Below are 12483 nucleotides of genomic sequence, written 5' to 3' on the forward strand. Positions count from 1 at the left end.
TTCCCATAACAGCTGAGCAGAGCCTCCAACGAAAACACCGGCGATGGAGGGATCAGATAACCAACTGCCTCAAGCTCTGAATTTCAAAAATCAGAATTGCCCTGCAAAGAGCTTCTGCAAATTTGCAAGCATATAGGGAAATAAATGTTGGAGCATCTTTTTCTGGTTATTGTTTCGTGTAAATAAGTAAAAAATAATATTTCTTTCTAGATATTTTTTTAAGTCTTGTAAACCTAGGTGGGTCCCAATTGAGTGTCATTTTAAAATGTGGGTCCCAGTGTTAAAAAGTTTGGGAACCACTGATGTAGACAATGCAGAGCTAGATGGTCTGGCTCAATGTCAGCAGCATATTTCCATATGGTAAGGATGAACTGAGTTTTCTCCTTTCATCTTAACATTTAGCTGCAGATCAAGAACTGCTTGGACAACATTCTGAATCTGGAGACCAAAGAGAAGTGGAATTCTGAAGAGCAGCCAGAATCTGTGCCAGACCAGTGCTGCTCATCGCTGTCCCTCGACATTCAAACGGTATTTTTCTAGAGTATGCGTAGTACATGCCTTTTCTTTGAGTCCAAGGGAACTGAAATATTACCTTCTGGTATGTAGGTGTTGCCTACTGTGCTAATTTACGTTAGTCACATCCTCATAGAACGTATTAGCAGAATGCAGTTTATTACCTCTTTTAACACTGCCACCACTCGCTTCCTAGCTACAAATTAAACCTGCTGTCAATTGTATCACACACATAATAGGCAACTCGTTTCTTTAGGGTTCTTTTAAAATGAAGAGAAAAAAGAACAGGTTTATTAGAAAAGCCATTTAGCAGCCGCTTGCTTCCCGCCCTTTGGCAGCCTCAGAGAGAGAGAGAGAGAGAGAGAAAGAGACTGAGGAGATATAGGCTACAGCCAGAGAGGCACCCACCCACATTTAAACAGTGAGAAAGAAACAAAAGTCCCCTACTAGCTCTAGGGATTGGGAAATAATGATGCCAGGAGGGTTTCATTTGCATGGTTTTCAATGGTTGAGTCATTTCAATTTAATAATGTCAGAAAGGAATCTTGGAGGAAAAGAATATTTAAGGTGGGGTGGATTTTTTTTCTTTTCTTTAAGAGTTTTTGGTTTTTTGTTCCTCTTACATGACTAATTCTTTTGATAGGTTATTATACATTTTCAATAACCAGGAAGGCAGGCTTGAATTAGATTGGGGGGCTGGGTATTGCGAATTTTACAGGGTGATGCAACAAGAGCGTAGTTAGTCTGTGGAACTCCTTGCCACAGGATGTGGTGATGGCATCTGGCCTAGATGCCTTTAAAAGGGAACTGGACAAAATTTCTGGAGGAAAAGTCCATCACAGTTTACAAGCCATGATGTGTATGTGCAACCTCCTAATTTAGAAGTGGGTTACCTCAGAATGCCAGGTGCAAGGAAGGGCACCGGGATGTGGGTCTCTTGTTGTCTTGTGTGCTCCGTAGTAGTAGTAGTAGTAGTAGTAGTAGTAGTAGTAGTAGTAGTAATCACTTTATTGTCATTGTGCTACAGCACAATGAAATTTATGCACCTTAGAGATACAAGCATAAATATATACTACAATTCCAACAATCACACTCTACACACTCACCCACATTCTATACAACATGCATCATAATATAAAAACAGTATAACAGACCATAATGCCCAGGAGCATGGTAACAACTATATCGCCTTATTCAACATAATTATGGCTGTGGGATAAAACCGTTCAGGAATTGTGTGGTGCTGTTCTAGTAGTTCTGTATTGTCTACCTGAAGGCAACAGTTCAAAGAACTTATGAGCCGGATGGAAGGGGTCTCTCAGAATACTATGTGACTTCTGCAGACAGCAAGATGTATAGATGTCCTCCAAAGCTGGTAGATGAAGGTTGATGACGTGCTGCGCGATCTTAATAATTCTCTGCGGAGCTTTTTTGTCCTCTGCAGAGCAATTTCCGTACCACACCAAGATATCATAGGTTAGTACACTCTCAGTGGTGCAATGATAGTAAGACACAAGCAGCTGCTGTGACAAATTTAACTTCCCAAGCTTCCTCAGAAAATATAACCGCTTTTGTGCCTTTTTTATCAACATGCTGGTGTTAATAGTCCATGAGAGGTCCTCTGTGATGTAAATACCTAGGAATTTGAAACTAGCAACTCTCTCCACCTCCTCACCATTTATGTATAACGGTGTGTGTACATCCCTCTTTTTCCGGAAGTCAATTATAAGTTCTTTAGTTTTTTTGATGTTAAGTGAGAGATTATTTTCTTTGCACCACAATAACAACTCCTGTACCTCCTTCCTGTAAGCAGACTCATCATTCCCGCTAACAAGCCCCATCACTGTAGTATCGTCTGCAAATTTTATTATTATTATTATTATTATTATTATTATTATTATTATTATTATTATTATTATTATTATTATTATTATTATTATTAACAGTATTTATTATTATTATTATTATTAACAGTATTTCTATACCGCAGTATTTATATAACAGTGTTTATATATATATTTATATATATAAACAGTATTTATATACTGTTTATATTAACAGTATTTATATTCAACTAAAAGTTCACAAAGCGGTTTACAGAGAAAAATAAAATAAAATTTTATAATTTTATATATAACATTTTATAATTTTATTGGTGTTATGTGATGGGATACAATCATGTGTATAGAGGTAACAGAGGAAGGGGCTCAGCACACAGCCTTGGGGAGCTCCTGTATTCAATATCAGAGTGGAAGAATGATAAGAGCCCATCCTAACTGACTGGGGCCTATTTGTCAAAAAGTCCTTTATCCACAGACAAATGTCTTGCTGTATGCCCAAATTAGTCATTTAAAAAACAGCCTGCTAGGTAGAATGGTGTTAAAAGCAGAACTATAATCCATGAATAACAGCCGTACATATGTACCCCATTGTTCCAAATGACGCAGGACTGTATGTAAAACAATAGAGATGGCATCCTCAGTCAACCTATTACTCCTGTATGCAAATCGACAAGGATCCAAGGTGGGTGTAAGTACAGACTTAATGTTTCAACACCAGCCTCTCAAAACACTTCATAATTACCAAAGTTAGAGCCACAGGTCGATAATCATTGAGAGAAGCAACCACTGTCTGCTTAGGAACTGGCACTATGTCCGTGGCAAATGTCCGTGGGACATTTGGTGGGCCACTGTGAGACACAGGAAGCTGGACTAGATGGGCCTATGGCCTGATCCAGCAGGGCTGCTCTTATAGTGTACCTTGACTTCTGGGAGCAACTGACCTTTCATGAGCAGGGCTGGCCCAAGGCCATCTGGAATCTGTGTATCAAATGTTGCCCCCTTTTCTTGGTGATGTTGCAGCCTCTGCTCCTCCAGCTCTCTGAACTGGAAAAGGAGAAGGAACGGAGAAGGGACAATGTTGGGGACAGTGATGGGCCATGACAAGGGTGGCAAACTGGTTTCATACAGTGGGCTAAAGAGTATTCATGGTGCCTGCTGAGAGCCAGAAGTGACATCAATAAGCAGGATGTGACATCATTAAACAGTAGTAAGCACTTTGTTCTCACTTGGGAACTCATTAGCTGCAAGTGGTAGAAGAAAAAATATGCAAATCTTGATCATACTTTCAAGATACAGGAGATCCCAGTTATCATGTGGGTCATCCTTTCGGCCTTGCAGCTTCTGCCAAGGCATCACTTTGCAGCTGAGCAGTTTAGAGGTGCTCTGTCATCTCATATAAGATGAGATGGCTTGTTATGTGATAGCTTTACCCAGGACAAGGATTGGGTTCCTGTCAAGCAATTATCATGACACACTGAACAAGCTGTTGTTTTTGCATTTGCTTAATTCCTTGTCCCCTTTGTCTAGATCATCGGAGAATATACAAAGGTATCTGGCAACATTTGCAAAAACTTAGAGATGGAGGTTCTCAAAATCAGCTTACAAGAAGTGAAAGAATTCATACTACGGTAACTTCTTTCTTGAATGTTAAAAACCAGATACAAAATTAAAGAATTGGTTCCCTTGATCCTTTCAGTGCTAGTCTTGGGTGTGATTGATCTGAAATACATCACCAGTGATAAGAAGATCCATGAGCCTATGGTTGCCAGATTAGGCAGTCAGAGATTGGCTCCTACCTCTGTAGTTGCAATCCTGTACACATTTGCCTGGCAGAAAATTCCACCCAACCAATGGTACTTCTGAGAAGACATGCTTATACTTGTGCTGTGATCAGTAGTGTAGCTACAGGGTGGTGGTGGTTAAGTATTGCAAGACCCACAATGTACTGTGTAAGTGGCCCCTCCCACTCACCATTGGAGCCAATTTACATGGCGCATTGTGGCGGCTGAAATACTTATGCACCATCTCCCCCTAGGTATGCTACTGGCAGTGACTATGGGAGAGAAGGCAGCCATGGGTCCTTCTGCCCTTCTGCTGCAGGGATTATATTCAACAGATTCAAGGGGAAAGGGGTTCACCAGGACCAGGCCAGGGGGAGCCATTGTTGCCTTCTCTCCCACCGGAATGTCAGCTTCAAGGCAGAAGCCAGTCTCTGGCTGCCTAAACCAGCAACTCTAAGTTTATCTGGTGCTTCCTTGCTGTACTGGAATGCAACTCCTACCTGTTCCATTTACTAGTTTATTTTATACATGTCTACACTGTTCTTCAGTAACAACTGTTTTCAGCATGGCTAATGAGAGAAAGCAGCAATAAAAGAGACAAATCGAAAACAGTGATCATTAGGAAAAAACATACAATGCAGCATCAGATCAACTTTGTGAGCAGATAAAAGGCCTGGAAGAATTTTAAAAAAAAAAAAACTTTGCCTGGTGCTGAAAAAATGCCACCTGGTGCTATGTGAGACACCATAGTCCTCACCTCATAGTTACCACCTGCCTCACCTTGAACATGAGGGGACCCAGAAAGCTCTGTGCATGTTACCCCATTGCACTAACAGGTTCATGTAGGAATAGGAGATTCTTTAGGCCTCAGGCCCCAGACTGCGTAGGGCTTCAAATATGAACAGTTGTGCCTGGAAACAGACCAGGAGCCAGTGGTCCTCTTTAACCACTGCCAATCAGTGGCGTCACTAGCCAGGTGTGGGGGATGCAAACCTCACCAGGTGACACCATCAGGAGGGTTGGCACCGAGCATTGCAGGGGGCAGCTGGTCTGAGGCAAGCCAGCCAGTCTGGAGGTGCTGTAGTGAGCAGATGTCCCCAGAGCACTGGGGAAATGGCTGGTCCTCAAAGCCAGCCCTGTTCTCATGAGAGAATGGGACCAAAGCAAGACCTGAAGGGACAGAGCCATGGGAGCGACACCATTGGCACACCGGGTGATACCAAGCCTAGTGATGGCACTGCTTCTAAGGTATGCTTCCATGGACTGGTCCCAGTTAGCATTTTAACAGTTACATATAACTGCAATTTCTGAGCAGCCTTCAAGGGAATCTCCATATACAATTGAGCAAAGTGGTCTGAATGCGAAATTATCAGATCAGGTCCTAGAACCTGACTACCTTGATCCTGACCCGTACTGATACTTGACTGGTTGGTCTCTAAGCAACCGCTAACATGCATCTTCCAGCTCTACCCTGCCTAATCAGCTACAGCAGAAAGAGGGCAGGGAGTAAAGAAAATGTAGGTTAGACATGATTGACATTTCACCTCCATCTCCTATTAGCATTCTCAGGGAAGCAATGGTCGATGCGGGGGACCAGTCTAATTTCCCTAACCCCACAGTGACATAGATGTGAATTTGTTGTGTGATTGCTATTCCTCCTCTTGTACATTTTGTTGCTTTGTGAAATGGAACTAATCACACAAACCAGTGCCTTCAAAAAACTTAAAAGCAAAATAGGAGCTTTCAGTCTGAATCAGCTCTAAATTAAACTAAAACATTTTTTTGCATTAACCTTTGAAACTTCACCGCAGTGAGAGCTGAGCAGAGTGGGTCGTTTGCTATTAAATACTTGCACTATCAGATATGGCAGAGAAGAAGGAAAATTACTTGTCTAGATGGTGAACTTCTACCACTTCTGAAATGTAACTGGAGTTACAAATGCATAATTAACTTAACTGATCAGACTGAAGTTCCAGGTCTCCTATTTTACTTTCAATTTGAATTTTAGATGTAATTAACCCCTGTTGCGTTCAGTGAGCCTCAGATAATCCACATTCTTAAATGTACAAGGAGGTATAATGAATCTGAGTTATTCGACGGAATACTTCCTGCCCAAGATTATTCTAGCACATATGCCATTTTCAAAAGTTTATAGTCTTCCATAACTTTATTTTAGTCCAGTGTTATAAGAAGCACATTCAACGCTTAGGGGAGATTGAGGACCCAGTCCAATCCCACTTTCCAACGCTGATGCAGCCTTGCTAGTGCCTCCTTGCTCTGCCTCCTGCAGTGGGGGGGGTCGTGGTGCTGGGCAGTAAAAGGTCATCCATTATTGATCAACATTTACATTGCAGTTTTGGGAATGCATTTCTCGAATGCAGCAAAGTGAAAGATCGTCCTCGGTTTGTGCCCTTAATGGTGGCCTACATCAACAATTTCCATGACCTGAAGTAAGTTTGATTTTTATTAATTTTGTTGTTAAAGAAGTAATGTGGAGCATGTGTCAGGGTTTCGTTCAGAAGCTAATTGATGGTGTCAGTTTTTTGTTTTTGTTTTACTGCTGAATGGGCAGGGATATCATTGCAAGGATATTGCAGGCTTTGTGTGATGTGTTTCAGTTTGTGATGCTCTTTACACTCTCGCATAACACCAGAACCAGGGGACAGCCACTAAAATTGAGTGTTGGGAGAGTTAGAACAGACAAAAGAAAATATTTCTTTACTCGGCGTGTGGTTGGTCTGTGCAACTCCTTGCCACAGGATGTGGTGATGACATCTGGCCTGGACACCTTTAAAGGGGGATTGGACAAGTTTCTGGAGGAAAACTCCATTACAGGTTACAAGCCATGATGTGTATGTGCTACCTCCTGATTTTAGAAATGGGCTGTGTCAGAATGCCAGATGCAAGGGAGGGCACCAGGATGAGGTCTCTTGTTATCTGGTGTGCTCCCTGGGCATTTGGTGGGCCGCTGTGAGATACAGGAAGCTGGACTAGATGGGCCTATGGCCTGATCCAGTGGGGCTGTTCTTATGTTCTTAACTACAATTCCCAGGAAGCCTTGCAGGTCTCTTGTTATCTGGTGTGCTCCCTGGGCATTTGGTGGGCCGCTGTGAGATACAGGAAGCTGGACTAGATGGGCCTATGGCCTGATCCAGTGGGGCTGTTCTTATAGTCTTATGTTCTTAGTTGTTGCTCCTGTAGACCCAGACATTGTGCTTGGAGAGATGCGGTGTACCACATGCCTTCTCAGTCCTTGCCCTTTGCCCCAATATCATCCAATCGAAGGGGATTAACTAGCTAAATCCAGGAGATTGTTCATGCCTCTTTATGCAAGGCGACAGTTGCAGCTGCCTCAAAGGAGGTGGTTAGGAGACCAATCCTTAAAAATCTCTCTCTGCACCCCAAGGATTGTAAAGACTATCAGACAGCTGTAAACATTCCCAGCATCAGGGATCAACCAGGCTGAGCACTAGCTGAGGATTCACAACAGGTCCACCTGGTCAGGCCTGCTTCCTGAATCCCCCAGTACTGATGTTAGGTCCCAGTCCTGAGCTTCATGTGCCGGCTCACCAACTGCACATATTGTCACAAACGTACCATAAGGTGGAGCTCAGCTCCACCGGATCCAGAGCTGCCCGACACGGGACTCTTTGATTCTGCGCCGGCTAAAGAGCCACCGCAGAATCGAGTAGTCCTATTGCAGGGCTACTTCCCTTACCCAGTGGAAGGGGACAGAAGTTCCTTTCCCTCAAGGAGCCACTGGCCCAGCATGCTTAGGATGCTGTGGCAGCCATTTTCAGCGCCACGCCAGCTCCGTGCGCCGGGCAGCTAAGGATGGGACCATAAGTCTGCTACTCTACTTTTGCAGCTACCATTCCTGGCTGCAAATGAGAGAGTTCCCTGCGTCATTATGACGTCCCTAGCAAATGCTTTAACTTGCATCTTTCAGGAATGCCAGTTTACCTGAAGGGGCCTGGTACAAGGCTTTGCTCTAGGGCTTCCAGTGTGATAGCACTAGCATAGCTTCTTGGGGAAGAAGGTGGCAAGCTCCAGTTTCACTGGCTGCAGTGCACTGCACATATAACTACCTTTGAAGTCTTCCTGGAAACAACAGTCCAATATAATGGCTAGGTTTCTACCTGGTACTGGGAACACCCTTTTCCAATGGTTAGATGGCTACATTGACTCCAAATCCATTTTGTGGCACAATTCAAAGTATGGCACTTGTCTTTAAAGCCCTAAACCAGTGTGTCTCAAGGTTTGTCCCCCGCCATACCATTTCACATGGTCCAGCTATTCGAAGTAATAATAATAATAATACAGGTATTTATATACTGCCTTTCTTGGTCGTCAGATTTCTCCTCAGACTTTAATTCAAGGCGGTTTACATAGGCAGGCTGTTTAAATCCCCATAGGGATTTTTACAATTGAAGAAAGGTTCTATCTTCCAAGAACCACACATTTCAGATGGAACTTTTGCAGTCTGTTATCACTTTCTGGCCTCCACCCACACAGGGATTGCCGGTGGCTTCGAACTGGCGACCTTCGGATGTTATCTTCAGGCAAATGAAGGCTCAACCCTCTAAACCAGACCTCCTGCCCAGTACCATTGGAAGTAACTGGTGATGACATCATTGCCAGTTACTTCTGGGTCGGGAGGTCAGATGCAACGCAACAAACACCAGTAAGAGGCTCCGGGCAGACAGGAGGGCTTTTCCAAGTGTGGTTTGGAGCTCTGCGTGCCCAGCCAAGCCTTCTAGCACTGTTTGTTGCATCACATTCCTGATCTTGCTGCTGGGCAAGTCCTGCAAGTATCACCAGACATCACCTCAAGTAGCACTGGTGGTATCCATATCACTGGTGGAGAAACACTGCCCTAAACAGTTTGGGACCCAGGTACCTGAAGGAACACCTGCTCCCAAATCAACTGAGATCTGCATCACTGCATCTCTAGGCACCTTTGCCATCAGAAATGAGGTAGCTGGTGACTGGGAAGAGACAGATCTTCTCAGCTGTAGTGCCCTAGCTATGGAATTTGTTCCTCTGAGAACATAGCCTGGCATCCACAGAAATTCACATTTCTGCCAGTGGATGCCTCCCCTGCTGTTCTACCTTCATCCTCTGAATCCTGACCAGTTGGAGATGCCAGGTCTATACATGCTGCAGTCTTTCATTTGGGCTTTTCAACAGCAGTCTGAGCATCAGACTGGACATTACTTTCAGAACATATGCTTGGTTTTTCAAGCTTAAAAATGTGCTGAACACCACCACCACCACCACCCCACACACACACACACTCCTGAGATTGGGACAAAGGCATGATCCCTATCAGGATCAACTTTTCAGCAGAGACTGCTTGCCAGGGGAAAAAAATTTGCATTAGCACAGCACAATGTGTGTCCCCAACTTCGCATGGTCCCCCTCCACCTCCACCACCAGTGGTCCATCTCCACCAGTGATGTCATCACCAGTTACTTCCATGTTGGGAAACCAGTCACAACTTGACAAATGCCAGTAAGAGGCTCAGGGCAGATGGAGGGGGGGCTTTCTCAAGCACACAAAAAGTGCATGCAGGAGCTCTGCCCGCTGAGCTTCTTGCTGCTGCTTGTGGCATTGATGGTCTCGCTGGTGGGGGTCTGGGGGTCCCACAAGTACCACCAGACACCACCTCAAGTACCACTGATGGTACAAGTATCACTGGTTGAGAAACACTGCATTAGCCCCAATGACAACTTTTTCCCTAGAGCAAATAGCAGCTGTGGGGGGGGGGGGTAAAATCCAGATCAGGACCATATTTGGGGTAGGGTTTTCTATGTTCGGTACTCAGCATGTGTATAACTCACCCCACACACATTCTTATGAAATAAGCACATTTTTATAGCTGCCCTAAGTAGTAGCTGTTTCTCACACTCTGTTGGCTGTGCTTTTAGAATCTTAGACACTAACAGATAACTCCACTAGATGGCAGAGCAACTCCAGTTATTAGCAAGAAGGAAACTGGTACATGAAAATCCAGAGCTAAACTGCTTAAGGTGGCAATTGTTTGATACCAGAAGTGTACACAGACATTAGTAAGTAGTTTTGCCTTTGCCCGGGTTATAAGTCATAATTTCCTTATGATATAAATCAGGACAGCTGGGTAGCTCTGGGGTTTGTCGAGAATTTATTAGGAGTCTTCAGTGAGGAGATCAGTAATGGTGGATGAGTTCCCCCAAAAGACAGCTTGCCCACCACTACTGATCATTCTCTAGAACAGCAGTTCTCAAACTTTTCAGTCTCCAGAACCCTTTATGCTCCTAACAGGAGTCTCAGGGAGCCCCAGAGTGCTGGCTCATGCACGGAATGGTGCTGAGCTCAATGCCGAATACTGGCTCTCACGGTTACTGGTGAAGAGCCAGAACAGGAGGGGAATGAGGAAGGAGAGCTGTGAACAAGAGAGGTGGGTGGGATGGGCAAGCAAACTGGCAAGGGGCAGATAACAGCCACTTGTAATGTACTCATGGAGCCCCTGAAGGGGTCTCAGGGAGAGGAAGTTTCTCAGTTTGAGAACTTTGAGAAATGCTGCTCTAGAACAGTGCTATTCAAAGTGGTGGTCTGCAGACTGGTGCAGTCCATGAGCCATTGGGTGCCGGTCTAAATTCCCAGGTAAGAAACACTGGTAAAAATATGGCACAAATATGGTACTGGTCCCTGGCACATTCGAATAAAACTTTCCAATCCCTGGCATATTGGGGGGGGGGGGGAATTGCTAGTCCACCGTATCAGATTCTTTGAGAAGACTGCTCTAGAACACTCAACAGAGGGGTGTCAGTTCCAACAGTGCAATAGGAAAGCTCACTAGCACAGAATGGAGGGTGCCCTTTAAAGCATCCCCCAGAATTCTCTACAATGCTCTGGGTTCCATGGCCAAAATGTAGGGGATTGTTGGCAGGCAAATGAATGTGGAAACGCCACCCTGTAAATTGAAAGTCTGAAATCTACTGATCTAAAGCAAACATGCTCCAAATCTGTGCAATCCTAGATAGTCTTCTGCTCGATGCGTCTTCCCAGAAAGGTTGATCACCTGGCCACACCTGCAGAAATGCCAGACCTTTTCAACCCTCCCCCCCCCTTTTCTGTGCATGGACATGAGAGACTGAGTGGGGAAGAAGACACTGTAGTCGTAAGGGAAACGATGCACACCAGTATTGTTCAATCACCATCTCCTTGTCCATCTGATCTCTTCTTCAAACTAGGCCAGGCAGGTGAAGGGGCAGTGGAGATGGAATGAGGAATGTACATGCCATGGCTGGGGGGGGGGGGGCGCAAGGAGGCTGAAGCAGAGTGATCAAGTTTTGGTGAAAGATGGGGGAGGGTGGCACTCTGGGATGCCTGCATTGTGCCCTGATCCACTTTCTGCTCCTGCGCAGCTCCTCCTTTAAATAGCCAGGTGGACAAGGCAGGGCAGGCAGCCATACTGGTGATGGTGTGGTGGTCCTCACTTTCTGAATGCCAGAGGCTCTGGTGCAGTTCTTGTCTCACTGAAATGCTTCCTTCAGCTTCTCTCATGTTGATCAAAATTCCCAGGCTCTTAAAGGGAAAGAGAAATTATTCCAGAATAACAATTTGAAAAGGGCTGTTGAACTTAAAAAAAAAAATCCCAGGGTCACTGCTTAGACCCAAATTCTGAAAGTTTTGTGTAGTCCTGTTCCTTCTTTTGCTTCCTTTTTATAAAAAGGAATTTGCCTAAACTTGCACATGACCAGGGTGACCAGATGTCATAACTGCAAAAGAGGACAAGGCATTCCAAAATGTAGGACATTGAAGAAAAATGTAGGACACAACAAAATAAAAGCTGAAAGCACTCTTATATTGATTTTATGTGGTTTTGAACACTAAATTACTGATTATTAAATTTAAAACTATATTGCATATAATTTATTAATTACAAGAAGGCTGTGCACCGCCTGCTCACAAGGAAAAGGAAGACATTTAAGTTCTTTTCCAGGTCACAAGGCTAAGAAGGAGGGCACGTCCTGGAAAAAGAGGATGTCTAGTCACCCTGCACATGACTAAATTGCTCCCTCCCTACTGATTATTTAAAGGTTTTTGAAAGTCATGAGTTCTTCTAACATTGTCTACCTAGAGGGACAATGTAAACACACACACACACATTCACAGAGAGAGAGAGAGAGAGAGAGAGTTTATTATTTATGCAAACTTAATGCAAACTTGTGCATTAAGTTTGCACGGTAAGAAGACCATGAAACTGAGTGATGCAACAGCCTCCCAGCAGCAGATTGGTATAGTGGCTTCTGCTCGCCTTACTGCCCATTTCTCATTCCCTGGGTTGGGAGATGGAGTGGAAA

General features: G+C 44.3%; 1 protein-coding gene across 1 annotated transcript in view; it reads left to right on the forward strand.

Annotated features, from left to right (window-relative positions):
• Positions 1-12483, forward strand: part of EXOC3L4 (exocyst complex component 3 like 4) — a 39342-nt gene that overhangs the window by 12174 nt on the left and 14685 nt on the right. Inside the window, exons 4-6 of the mRNA XM_066624171.1 lie at positions 403-528; positions 3882-3982; positions 6490-6585. Of these exons, the coding sequence (XP_066480268.1) occupies positions 403-528; positions 3882-3982; positions 6490-6585 (323 nt within the window). The remainder of the gene's footprint in view (positions 1-402; positions 529-3881; positions 3983-6489; positions 6586-12483) is intronic.

This window comes from Tiliqua scincoides, chromosome 1 (assembly GCF_035046505.1).
Source record: "Tiliqua scincoides isolate rTilSci1 chromosome 1, rTilSci1.hap2, whole genome shotgun sequence".
NCBI classification, from domain to species: domain Eukaryota; kingdom Metazoa; phylum Chordata; class Lepidosauria; order Squamata; family Scincidae; genus Tiliqua; species Tiliqua scincoides.